Here is a 14,690-nt window from a genome sequence, read left to right on the forward strand (position 1 = left end):
GGCTTGTTGAGGTCTAAGTTGGTGGACAAAGTTGTGCTACAACACTCATGAGTGCTCATAAGTTCTGAGTATTGGATTCAACTCGCGCTCATTGGAATCACTTCATGGATTTTATCACGAGTGATCATGAGACGATAATATCTTATATTCTTCAAACATAGAGATATGAGTTGTTACTATGAGTTGGTTGTACATTGATTGCACGAAAACGCATTCGGTAACTACATGTTATAAAATGTGCCTTTGTGTATGATTCAACTAGTAGTAGAACAAGCCATATGAGTCGAAGTTTATCCATTCCTGTTACCTTCGGGATAAAGGCGATATCTGTGGGCCCTTCGATGATTTAATGATGATACGTGTGAGTGCTTGGCCAAGCCAGGACTGATTTGATTTGTTCAATCTGTCAGTCATCATGAATCGGAAATCGGGAAACAACAAATGGACAGAGAGAATGATTTATAATCCATCTCTCAGTCCATATGATATCTAGAATGGAGGAGTATATGATCCCTTATCTAATGGACATGTCATTGACAAAGGTCAGAGTTTAGCGACAAGGTCAGAGTTCGACAGAAGCTTTTGAGAGCTACGATTGCCAGTCAGTTCTTGAAGTAATACACAATAATAGTTTTAGACTTATCCAAGTGGGAGACTGTTGGATTAATGTCTAAGTCCATAACTATAATTGGTAAGACTTGACCCCGACCCGGAATGGTCCATTTGGGTTGCATGGCATCATGCATTTGGATAGACTATAATGAGAGAAATAACACTTAAGGTTGGTTAATATATTATAAGTTCTAATATATTAATAAGGTTATTTAATTAGTATTGATCAAGAATTAATTTGGAATTAATTAAGTGATCAAAAGGAGACTAATTAAATATATGGGTTGATTGTGTAAATCAGTCATTGTTATATATGTGGGCTTGTGATCCAAGATTCCTTATGTTGGACTAAGTCCATGGGGTAACTCATGGATACTCCATGGAGGTTAAAATCCATGGAGCATAAGGAATGGGTAAAGTTATGAGTTACATGGTGTAACCCTAATAGCCACCATATAAAAGAATTCCATGGCTCAAAAAATCGTGCACTAGTGTGTGAATATGAGGGCTAGACGATTTCAAGGAGTGTTCCAATTCTCTCAAGTCATTCCATGTGCATTTGGTGTTCTGTGAACCATTTGAGGTGTCACACTTGGGGCACTAGGCACTCAAGCTTCATGAAGACATTCTACATCAAAGAGGTGTGTAATTCTAACTTGAGATATCCATATGAATCAATGTTATTTTGCTAGTTAGGGTGAATACCTTGGAAAGCTCATATTTTCATGTATAATAGAGAAAGCATAGATCCAAGGTATTTAGGGTTTCATGTACACTTAGGAGTGTTAGAATGCTCAAAAATCCATCAGAGTGAACCTCAATCATGCTAATAACCTCTGTTTCGAGAAGACGACTCGTCTCAATTTTTCCTCGGGCAAAGCCCTCGCCATTTTTCCATGATAAATGCAGTGCAAATCATCGTATCGTTTCATGCATCAAAACCCAGAAGTACCTACAGAAGGAATGCTCTACATTTCCAGCTCATGATACTGAAATGCAAAAATGTTAAAGACTACGAGAGCTACCAGGGATTTATCCTAAGCACCTTCCCCAAAAATCTTCCAGGGATTTATCCTGAGTGCCAAGTCGAGTTTCTTATGGACTTAATCCCCAGAGCTACCCTTGTAGCTATGCCTTCATAACGTCTAACGCCGGCGGGAGTACAAAATTTTTCCAACCATCCCAATGAACTGACCAGCAAAGGATTCATAAGTCTGTGTCATGTGAACCTTATTAAGGATTGTTTTCAAATATTTTTGAAAATTTAAAAATCAATATTAGCCAATTGAAGGTAACTGAGTTCAGATGACACTCAGTCTCTAACTACTCTAGAAACTTACTTCTATTTCCTGCTAGAACCACATCATAAGGATGTGGGTCGGACCAATGAGAACCAAAATGACAAAATGAGAAATTTTCATGTATATATATATATATATATATATATATATATATATATATATATATATATATACTTTTAGAATACATCCAGAGGCAACCATTGTTGCTTACAAACTCCTTTTCTTGACATGTAGCAGATCATGCCTCCGATGAAACGAAATCAACCCGCTCTTAAAATGCCAAACCTTCAGATGGAATCAGCTACGTTCGAAGCGGCCGTCACAGCAGCCGAAGCAGTCGCCATGACTATCCTTAACCCAAGCCGAGTGAATACTAATGGGAGTGTTAATGGCAATCCTGATCATGGTGAAAACCAACTTCAGCAACAAGTGTCTGCTAGAAAAGACACCCCTGACCTTAAACCTAATACCCTGAAACGCAAGTTCGAGAATGAGATAGGGAGTTGTTCAACTCAAGGACCTACTGAAAGGTAACGAACCGAGGCAGTCAATACCTCCGTCAACCCTGCCATTCGTACACCAACCACAACCTACTTGGGAAACCTCCCGTACTGCAGCAAATGCAACTACCATCACTGTGGAGTTTGTCAAGTGCCGCATTGCACTAGATGCAACAAGAAGGGACACACCGCCCGCATCTGTAGGACTCTAGTCGGGTTCATCACTCCAACTACCAATGATAAGGCTAGTCCAACATGTCACCTATGTGGTAGAATAGGACATTTCAAAAGAGACTGTCCAACAGAGAAGAACGACGGAGAAGCAGGAGGAGATTGACCCCTAGAGTAATGGGGAAACATCAAGGAACTCTGTCATATTTTGGTATGCTTTAAAAACCCAAAATTTTTCCTATAACTCTGATAACTCTTGCGTACAAATTAAATCCCAACATTTTTATAAACTTTGAAGCCCAAATGGGAGAACTATAATGGATTAATGTATACGTCAGGGTCATTTATACATGACTACTGTACACCAAACGATTATTGAGAAACCTAGTGAGGGTCGCTTCATAAAAAGTTCATAATTTCAAAGTATCAAAACCCTCGTTCCAGTAGTACCCACCAACGTCGAACCAAAAACAGGAAACATCATAAATATACACCCGAGACACCAATGTTCTAACCAAACGCTCCATACAAACTAACTTAATGCGCAATTCTACGACGTCATTCCACTCGGTCGGACTAAGTCTACGTCTTACCAAACCCACTCGCCCCTAAGGAGACCCTTCACCTTAAACCACTTGAACTTCAGGATTTCCGTCACTCATAATGACAAACTAGATGCGAACTTTGAAAAGTTTATCTCACTTCCAGAACCTGAAAATATGCACACGAAAGTATGACATCCACCTGCAACTTTTCTTAAACATCCTTGATAGACCAATCTAGGATTTCTCCATGCGCAGCAAGGTATGTTCAAGCACAGAGACTAGGGACAAATACGGTTAGCCTATCGATGCTAAATGTACACACGAGGGTGGTATATAATTAAGACCCTACGAATTAGGATGCGTGTTTCCACCCATCTCCTGTTCTTTGTCTGGTTGTGGAACTAGGGCAGAGTCACCCATCCGACCATCCTATCAATCTTAATTATATACGACTTGTGTACACGAGACAATGATAGATGGACTAGGTATGAGTCCATACATGAACTTTAGGATGAAGACCGCGCAGAGCTAGATGAGAGCTTACACTTCATGGAATAATCATCCTCATCTTTTCCGAGTCCGCTATTTGTATTATATGCTTGAATTTTGAGACGAAATTCCCTCTAATGGGGGGATAATGTGACAACTCGGAATTTCTATCAAGGTTAAGCTTGACTCCGTCACCTTTTCACACCATTTCAGGGTCCGTTTAAGTGTTATAAGCTTGAGTACAACCAAGGTTGAGGTTAGGGATGAACTGTGAAGTCGTAAAGTAGTAAAATCAGGCCATACACCCTCTTGGGAGGAGTGTATGGCCATACACATGGGTGTGCGGCCGCACACCCACCCCTCAACCGTACACCCGGGGTGGTGGGTCACCCACCCCTATATATATGAGGTGACCCCTCTCATTTATTATTTCCTTCTTTTGGCTGCACCCTGCTACTTTCTCTCTCTACTTCACCCGAGAACACTCCAAAGGTATCAAAAACGTAAGTGATTCATCCCTTAGCTCTTTATACTTGAAACATTTCCTTGGTTCTTCATGTTTTGGACCTTTTTCTTCATCTTTTGAAGGTGTACGGCCGCACACCTTCATATGGTGGTCGTACACAACTTAAATCCCCTCCAAAGTGAGAATTTGGCCTCTATCTTCTAGTTGGACAACTAGCCTTGATTCTCTTGAAAAATCGACATTTTGGGCATGGATGAAGAGTGTACGGCCGCACACTCCTCTGTATGGCCGCACACCCCTCTGTACGGCCGTACACCCTTTTGTATGGCCGCACACACCTCCTAGAACTATAAACACCCACTTTGATGTTCATATTTGGCCTTAAACTTGCAAAACCACTAAGTATGGAACCTAGAACACTCCTTGGATGCTTGTAGAACCTTGGAAACACCTCAAAAACAACCCTCATCATGAGTGTACGGCCGTACACTCATGAACCTTACACCCATGGCCGTACACACCCTTAGGGTGGCCATACACCTCCTTCAGTCAATCACATAAGGTTTTAACGCTTAGTTCAAGTGTTCCAGAGTCCTTTGAGTGGTTTCCTATCATGTCTTGTCGTAATATACCCTAATTTGAATCACATATGTGTCATTACATGTTAAATAGGGTCCAATTGTGTTTGAGGCTTCAAATGACACTCAACATCCATACCGATCTTACATTCAAATCGTACGCCAAAACGGTGAGTTCATACCCCTACGTTTTTCCGAGTTTTCATGTTTTCAGGGGGTGATACAAGTAAAAGTACAAGGAAACTTGTGCTTAAAATATATCATTTTGTTTAAGATAATTATATTTTCAGTATACTTTTAACATGGAAAAACAGTTTTTACCAAATGATTAAGAAATCAACTCGTAGAAACAGTTTTCAAAACTAGGGTAACGAACTTATGAATCATATAATAAAATATATTATTTTATAAGGGATTCATGTTAATCATAAAAGGATTTTCTATATTACTACCTGTAAATTTGTTAATCTAACTTGGAGACACGTCCTTGGTAACACTCCACCGGAACCCGAGTGTAAGTCTAGCACTTATGACCAAAATCTCTTGTAGGGAGAGTGTGACTGTTGTGTATAGATCTATACGGGACTGACTATCCCGCACCTGAACTGCTAGTTACAGTTAGGTAGAGATGACGGGGGTGACAAAGTCATAAAGGATACTGGCCTCGTTTCGTGCCATATCAAGTTAATGCATGGGTATAAAACTCGCAACCTAGATAACAAAGATTTACTTTTGTAATAATGAATCAAGTGAACTAACCTCAAAGTAATAACCAAATTGATTACTAGAGGGTATTAGTATTACCTTTAGGATTTAGTTCATCACAAATTTATTAGTTTTATTTATGCAATAAAACTAAAACCTCTCGTATTCCAGGAAAATAAGGGATTTTCCTAGCCTTAACCTATTTCTAGTAGTAGTCAGGGTTTTTCAATAGAAAACTTTGTTTAATCTATATAAGTATGGTAGATATTTATACTTTCTGACCTAAATCAAGAAATTCAATAGTTATCACTTAATGGAAATGTAGGATTTCCCGGGGTAATCACCGACATTTTATAAATAGATGGTTTATACATCAACTAATAAACATTCATTATTAATTCCATGATTTCTTAAATTATACATCCGGGTTGTGTATGAAGAATATCTGATAGACTATGGAATGTGTGGTTTCCGCCTCATCTCATTTTCCTTGTTTGTTTGTGGGTTTGGGGCAAAACCACACAGTCGACTGTTTGTTCGATTTGAATTGTATATGATTTGTATACACTAAGTACTCGCAAGATGAATTAGCAGAAATCATTTTTATCTAACTCTTACTATATCAGAATATGTAAGGTTTTCTGGAGAAAAATAATGTACCTTTTGAATGAACAAAGAACAGTTTTTCCAAAACCACAATGCTTATGAACTAACCAGCTTTATACTAATACTCTTTCAAAATGTACTTGTATTCTCAGGGCTCTAGTGACAGGTACACCCCGAAGTTTTGAGAAGACTGCTTAGCACTGGACTGCGACTCCTGTTGTCTTTTGTATTTCCTTGATGTTAGAATATGTAATGTTTAAAACACTTATGTAAAACTTATACCTATTAATGCAATGGTTGGTTGTACTTTAATTACTATAATGCATGTGTTATGATACTTCCATGACGTCATCCGCCCCTGAACGTTTCTGCCGTTTCGGTTTGGGGTGTGACGTGTTCCAACAGAGATCTTGATTCCGCATTCAAATCAATTTGTGATACTTTTTTCCTGCATTCAACCAATTCCCCATTTCCTTTATCAAAATTTAAATCATGCCATTTCTTTATTTCAGCTTTCAAAAAATGAAGCTTAGCCGCCAGAAAAGAGTCAGCGTATCCATATCCTCTGAATTTTGTCCATGCACTCAATACTACCTCATTGAACCCCGTACGGTACATCCAAGAGTTTAAAAATCTAAATGGTATCGGGCCAAAGTCCTCACTGTCTGTTTTCATCACAATTGGGCAGTGATCCGACAAGTCCCTAGGGAGGGCTGTCACCGTGCTTCCAGGAAAGAAGTCCATAAATTGATCACATAAAAGAAACCTGTCTAATTTGCTTAATTTCCCCCCGTCTATCGGTTTACAGTAGGTGAATTTTGAACCTCCCATTCTTAGATAAGTTAATGCGTTAGAATAGATGAAGTGATTGAAATCATCTGCAGAGACATGGCAAAATCTCAAATTGACCCTTCCTCTTTGTTCCTCACAGTGTTAAAATCACTGGTAAAAATCCACATTGCCGCTCTATTTGCTTTTATTTGAGCTAGTTCTTCACAAAATTTCCTCTTATCTGTAAACTTTAATTACCCTATTGAATCCTAAATTTTGAGGATAATAAATGACTCTATATTTAGGGAAATATTCAGAAAAGTCATAAAATTTTAGTCCAATTTATGAAAAATGTAACATCCCGAAATTCAGGTAAAGCTATTTAACCCTTCTCTTTTGTCAAGTTGTCATGAATAGTCCTTGAGTGAAATTTGTAGCAAATGAGTACGCTAGGCGTACTAGAAAGTATGTCGTGCGTACTCATGCACTTAATTTGGACGTGGACTCGCCTAGGTACGCTGGGTGTAGCAGGCCTAGATGCAAACCCTAATATTTGACTTGTGCACTATATAAGGAATGCTAAGGCTTTATCCTCAGCCACCATATCAGAGAGTGAAACCCTAAGAGAGCCTTCCCTTCATCCTTAAGCTTGTGTGTGAGTGTTTTGAGCTAAAAGTGCCTTGGTGTGTTAGTGAAGAAGAAGGAGAGGAGCTTGTGGAGGTTAGGGCTTGAAGTGCAAGTTTGGATCTGAGATCTTCAGAGGAAGGAGCTTCATCTAGAGGTATAAAGCTCAAAACTTTCCTCTTTATTTGGTATGGTGTTGCACGGACCATTTCTAGGGTTAAAAGTCCCAAAGGTGGAGACTTTATGAGTTAAAAGGACTCCATGGACCTAGATCTGTCCCATTTCAGTGATATTTGTTATATAGATCCAGAAAAATCCCAACTTGGTCGTTGTTATGGAGTCATGCTTGAGTTATGAGCTTTTCTAGGGTTGGAAATGGAATGTTATGGGTGTTAGTGACTTGTCCAGCCATGCAAAGGCTTAAAGTCACCAACTTTATGGATTAAGCGGCTTTGAAATGGTCAGATCTAGAAGTTGGACGTGTGTCTTAACTGTTTACGACCCCAAGAGCTAAGGAGTTTGAAACTGGGAGTTACGCGGGATGTAATCCCAGTACGTGCGGCATAGGGGATCGCGTTCCCCGTTTCTGTGAGGTCGCCGGGTACGCCCAGCGTACAGGTTTGGTACGCACAGCGTAACCCGAAGGGTTGACATTTGTTGACTTTTAGGGTTTGGTCAACTTTAGGGTCCTTGATCCATTAGAGGGGTAAAATGGTCTTTTACCCTTCTGAGAGTGCTAAGAGAGGGAGTAGTCTAGCCTTGAGAGTTGTATTGATTAAGAGTGTTTATTCCATGTGATTAGGCGAAGGCTAGGCTAGATTTTTATTGAGTTCGAGATTACCGAGTTACCCGAGGTGAGTCTTCTCACTATACTTTACGAGGGTGTAGTAATTAGAGTTATGTGACAGAGTATATTGTATGTTTTGTATGGTGTGATTTCTAAGTGATTTGTGCTATGTATGATGCAGAGTTTACAGAGTTAGGACCGAAGGTTCACAGAGTTAGGACTAGAGGGTCCATAGAGATATGGGACTGGAGGGTCCCACTGAGACACACTGACCTGAGGGTCGACCAGAGTTATAGCCTCGAGTGGCTAATGTGTGTTGTATGTAGTATTTTAGGGAACTCACTAAGCATTTCTGCTTACAGTGTTGTGTTATGTGTTTCAGGTACCAGTGAGAATTGCGGGAAGGCGCCGACATGATCAGTACACATAAGAGGGTTTTTTTTTTTACACATTATGATCTTGGGTTGTGTTTCTATGAATTGAGATGTGATACAATGACATTTTTTATAATATTTATGAATGAAAGTGTGTTTTTAAATTGTGAAAAATTATTTGAAAATTTGGATGTTACAAAAAAGTCCTAAACTAAATTTTATTTACAGAAAAGCACAGAATACCGGTTAAAACATCGAAAAAACCCTTTTCGGCCGGTTTCGCAGATGTTGCCGGTATTCTCTCCGTTTTCGTTAGTTTGCTCAAAATTTTGGGACTTTTCCAAAAATTACATAATAGCTAAAATATTTGGACTTTTTTGAAATTTACCATGAGATTAATAGATATTTTTATTAACAAATCATTTAGAAACATAAAAATTATTTTTATTATAAAAAAAAAAGAAATACATTTGTTGCTAATTTATAGGAATAAATTTGTGGTCTAAGTACTCTATTGCTTCCTGACCACTCAAACTCTCTACGTTCTTCCTCTGCATTGTTGTAGGTATGATGGTGAGATGAACTTAGTTAGCATTCCTTTAATGTTGGTGTTCATTTTATATTGTTTAACCTAACTACAAACCAACATTCAAACCTTAAATGTTAACAACCATCGACTAACATATATCTATAAAATGTGAAAAGTAAACCGTGAATGATAATTTATATGGAAACAAGTGAAGGGTTATTATCTATTTAAATTTTCATTCAAAGTTTACTTTTCACTCTCGATAGATGTGTGTAATTTTATGGTTGTTACCAGGTAATGTTTGGAGGTTAGGTGATACTTAGGTTAAAGAACATAATGAAAGATCTATATGTTCGAGTAATGATATTTTCTAATAACACGTGATCATATAGCATCATGCCTAATAGCAAGTAGACTCTTATATTGGTCACGTCTAACAGAATACTTCTCATTATGACACCACAACGATACATAGGAAGAACATAGACATTTTGAAGTGGTCAACAAATAATAGAGAAGTACATAGTCGACTATTCTATTTCTAGAAATTAGCAACAAATATATTTGCTTTGTTTATAATAAAAAATTATGTTTATAAATGATTTTTTAATAATAATATCCAGTAATTTCATAGTGATTTTCAAAAAAGTCTCAATATTTTGGTTATCGGGTAATCTTCAGAAAGTCTTAATATTTTGAGCAAACTAACGAAAAATGACAGAATACTGGCTAAATCTACGAAACTGGCCAAAAAGGGTTTTTTCAAAGTTTTAGCCGGTATTATGTGTTTTTCTGTAAACAAAAATTAGTTCGGGATTTTTTCATAAATTAGACTAAAATTTTACGACTTTCCTGAAGATTTCTCATATATTTATGAAGAACATAAAAAAAATGGTCCATCTCTTTTTGATTTATCTAAATAATCATCATGTATATATTTTATTTTGTTTTAATTTTGTTTCATACTAAATGTATATCATATAAAAAAAATTATTCTCACTGAAAAGTACATATTGGATCCGGATTTTCAAACTAAACATTACAGATGAAGTCCAAAATGATGTATCATGAAATTTCAGAAAAACGTTTTAAATCTGAAGAACAAATTTTAAACTAAGAAAAGGTTTATTTTTATTAGAATTTAATAAAAAAAAAAAAAAAGATTTACAAAAGAACCAAGTATATTACATGACATGGACATAAAAATGTGCATCTTAATTGAAAAACGGATGGCAGAAAAGTATTACGAATTTAAGGAGTAGATAATTTTTTTATAAATGTTTAATGGAAATGAAAGAAAATACATATTATGTACCATACGATAACCCAAAATGCCATATTTTGAATTTTGTGTTTATTTTGAAAAAATGTATAAATATATGGTCCTTTACATTAATTGTCTATAATTATGAGGTTATTATTATAAATATCCCTAAAAGTTAGCTATTTATAACCACCTACCACAAGAAACACCAACCACATCCCACAATATAGAAATATGAGAAACGTATTGATGACACCCACCAATTCCTACATTGAAAAGCAATCGAATCACCAAAAAATACCGTTTTCTAACGTGGTTATCACAAGAACAAGGAATTGTTTTTGGGGTAGAGAATGGAATACGGTAGACATCCAAATAGCATTATCGTACGCTTTTCTTCATTTACTTGCCCTTTGTGCACCATTTGCATTCACTTGGGATGCTTTTTGGATTGCATTTATTGGCAATTTGCTGACAGGAATGCTAGGCATAACTCTCAGTTATCATCGACTTTTGTCCCACCGTAGTCTCAAACTCCCCAAATTGCTCGAATATACGTTTGTTTATTTTGGGCTCCTTGCTGCTCAGGTTCGTATTTGGCTTCACCATTACACTTAATCTAGTTTTGCTCAAGTTTATTAATAGCATATTATGTTGGATGTAACGTGTTGATGAATAAATGAAATACACAGGGTAGAGTTGGTTTATATTTACGATCATTTTGGACGGTCATGAATGTGACTTCAGTTAATATGTAATTTTATATGCTTATATTTCTCCTGTATATAAATAATGTCTAGTTTTAGTTCTACTTATATTATATAAGAATAACTAACTAATTGTTTATTTTATAAAAAACTTATATTCCAGTTAGTTTTAGGAAATAAAATCAAATTTGATAGAATATATATATATATATATATATATATATATATATATATATATATATATATATATATATATATATATATATATATATATATATATATATATATAAGTCAGATCGGATGATGACTTCAATTCCGGTGAGAAGCTGTGACAACAAATCTAAGCCATTTTTTTTGGAATCGGCGGAATTTATTAAAACCACGGCTTAAATGAAAAAGACCGGGCACAAAAGAAAAAACAAAAACAAAACTTACAAAATGTCAAAAGGGGAACAAACCCAACAATCCCATCTACAATTTTCAAAATTACCCCTATATTTCAGTCAACTAAAAACCATAGAAATCACATTATCCGCCAACTTTGAAGAGTTCACTTGGATTTTGTTAAACCAAACATCGTTCCTTGCTTTCCACATACACCATAGAAACCCATAGCAGATAGCAATAAATATTTTTTTCTTTTTTGGACAGTTCCCCCATGAGGCAGCAAAATTAACAAAATCTGAAATCGAAAGGAACTTTTGAATAGAAACGTCACACCAATTGAAAATACAGCGTAGAGAATCAAAAGCAATCGGACAGTCCAAGAGAATATGATCTGCAGTGTCCACACCACTAAAACACATTTGACAGGAAATAGAAGGCATGTTGATACCTCTCCTGGAAAGAGCTACTGCAGTAGGAATACGCCCCATACAAGCCCTCCAAACAAAGCTAATGCACTTGATAGGAACTAAGTGAAGCCAAACCGTGGGGTTATTTATCGGGATAGTCAATTTACTATCAATGAGGGCCCTAAGATCGCAAACACGAAAAAAAACCATCATTAATTAACCTTGATCTCCAAGTGTCGGGCCCATTGGATCTAACAACCATCCTTGTAACATCCAAAATAGATTTCAATTCCAGCAACTCCTGAGAATTGTTGGGTTTCCGCTTCCAAGCCCACGACAAAACGCCATTCACCCATCTGTCACCTAAAATACAAGTTTTCCTCTTGTCTAACGCATATAAAGAAGGGAATTTCAACCGGGAACCGGCAAGGTTACCGGTTTTTTAAGGGCTAAAAACCGCTTGTAAGCCGAACCGGTAAAAACCGGCGGTTTTCTTAAGAACCGGAAAAAACCGGAGTGGTTCAACCGGAAACAAAACCGGTTTTTTAAAAATTTGGCTTACTCACGACATAGAACAAGCCGGCTCAAAGGAGCCATCCTATTCACTGGGGTGTCAATTTGATTAGCTATGCTGTGGAATACTTTTTTTATAAGTAAACACAGCCCTCTATTTCTATTAACCTATCGATGTGGGATGTATTTCATATTCAAACTTTATATTACCACTTCCTTTACAAGCAATTTGCACACATAGTGTATTAAATATATTTGCATTATCTATTTTTTTACACAACTAACATACGTATTATGTATATTTAGATATTTAGATATTTAGACTTTTTATTTTTGGAATTATTACTTTTTTTTCACCAATTTGAAACTGTCAATTTAATTACTACGTATTTTATATATGAACTTCATAATTATAATATAAATATATAAATCATACACATATATTTAATATACATATATACATATATAAAACACACAAACTATATATATATATATATATATATATATATATATATATATATATATATATATATATATATATATATATATATATATATATATATATATATATATATATATATATATATATATATATATATATATATATATATATATATATATATATATCTGGTTTTTCCGGTTTTTGGAACCGGTCCAACCGGTCGGACCAGTTGAACCATCGAACCGGTAAGATAGCCGGTTCGATGTCCGGTCCGGTTTTCAAAATCTTGTTCTCAGGCACAAAAAAAAAAAGACAATTATTGTAATTTTTGAGGGTAAGATGTAAATTGAAAAGAGAGCCCAAGTCGCATAATCTGAAGAAATGCGTCTGGACGTGCGAACGCCCCACTCATCAGGACACGTGTCCATTTATGAGGAAGTGGTTTTTTTTTTTTTTTTTTTTTTTTTTTTTTTTTTTATAGTTTTACTGACATAACTTTTTTTGTTGTTTGAAAAAAAAAAATCAAAAAAAACTAAAATTCTTAAAATTTAATTTTCTACGAAATAAGCACAATTATAAAAAAATAAAAAAAAATATTTATTTTTTTATATTAAAAACCCAAAAAAAAATTCCAAAATTCCTAAAATTTTAAAGGATACTTCTATTCAATATACTAGTGATTTTATTAAAAGAATTTTTTAAAAATAAGTTTTTAAAGTATTTATCCATTTTATTAGTTTAATTAAAAAAAATATTAAACATAATTTGATCTAAAATGTAATTATTCTAAATATTTATGATTCAAAACAAACTTTTGATTCAGCTTGTTTCTGATCATTATTTTGTTATGATCTAAAAATATTTAGAATCAAATATTTTATAATCTTTAACTATATCTTTTATGATTCAAAATTAAATGATTCAAAATATATATATAATTTTATTTAACACAAACTATATTTAATTGAATATATTATTGAACCAAAATCATATGATTAAAAAGACAATTAGATTCAAATTTTTAGTATCCAACAAAAATATGATTAAAAAAGAGTATGAATGGAAAATATTATAATCCTTAATACTCTTCTTTTTTAAAATTTTATAATTGTTCAACATTAAAAAACTCAAAACAATCTTTAGTTTAAAAAATCAAAAAGTAAAAACAAAAATAAAGAAAAACACTAGTATCTACAAGTATGTAGTAAATATATTAAAATAACAAAAAGACATAAAAAATAATAATTAAAAAAACAATAATAAATTAAAAACATTAAAACCGAGCATATATATGTTTAAAAAATTGAATTTTTTAATGAAAAAAAAAAGAATAAACAAAAATAAACCAAAATAAACGAAAAATAAATAATAAAACCCACTTAAATGACGTTTCATGGATGTTCGCCGCACGTGATGAAATCTTCGAGTTCATATTAGTTACAATGAACGTGGGTCGCATGCTAATGCACCACAGTAAAGTATTTGGGTTTGACATTTGTGCCCTTGATGAAATGGGTGGTGGAAAATTATCCTTGCAGTCCTCACCATTTTTTGAGTCCTCACCGGAACCGGACCATATAAGCACCTTAACACATGCATGGTCCATTCTTAAACATCAAACAAGCATTTTTATGAACTAACAACATCAGAAGGGGAAAGATCTATCACTCCAAGCTCCTAGAGTGGCTCAAACTCATAAGGAGAACTTAATACAACACAAAAGCTATTAATCTTGCCCTAAACTCAAACCAGCATAAGAAGAAGTCAAGATAATAACTTTTTACCCCCTAAAGCTTCCTAAGAGCGTGAAGGTTCTGGATCTACAACCCCAAGGCTACACCAAGCTTGATCACCAAGATCTACTTCCTTGAAATAACACCACGAACCCTTCAAAATCACCTCCAACCTCAAG

The 14,690-nt window shown here is 35.1% G+C and overlaps 1 protein-coding gene across 1 annotated transcript in view; it reads left to right on the forward strand.

Annotated features, from left to right (window-relative positions):
* Window positions 1-10,540: 10,540 nt before the first annotated feature.
* LOC111897837 (delta-9 acyl-lipid desaturase 1) overlaps window positions 10,541-14,690 on the forward strand; it is a 37,924-nt gene continuing 33,774 nt past the window's right edge. The window contains exon 1 of the mRNA XM_023893778.3: window positions 10,541-10,910. Coding sequence (XP_023749546.1) covers window positions 10,557-10,910 — 354 coding nt within the window. The 5' untranslated portion in view covers window positions 10,541-10,556. The remainder of the gene's footprint in view (window positions 10,911-14,690) is intronic.

Source organism: Lactuca sativa, chromosome 5 (assembly GCF_002870075.4).
Source record: "Lactuca sativa cultivar Salinas chromosome 5, Lsat_Salinas_v11, whole genome shotgun sequence".
NCBI classification, from domain to species: Eukaryota; Viridiplantae; Streptophyta; class Magnoliopsida; order Asterales; family Asteraceae; genus Lactuca; species Lactuca sativa.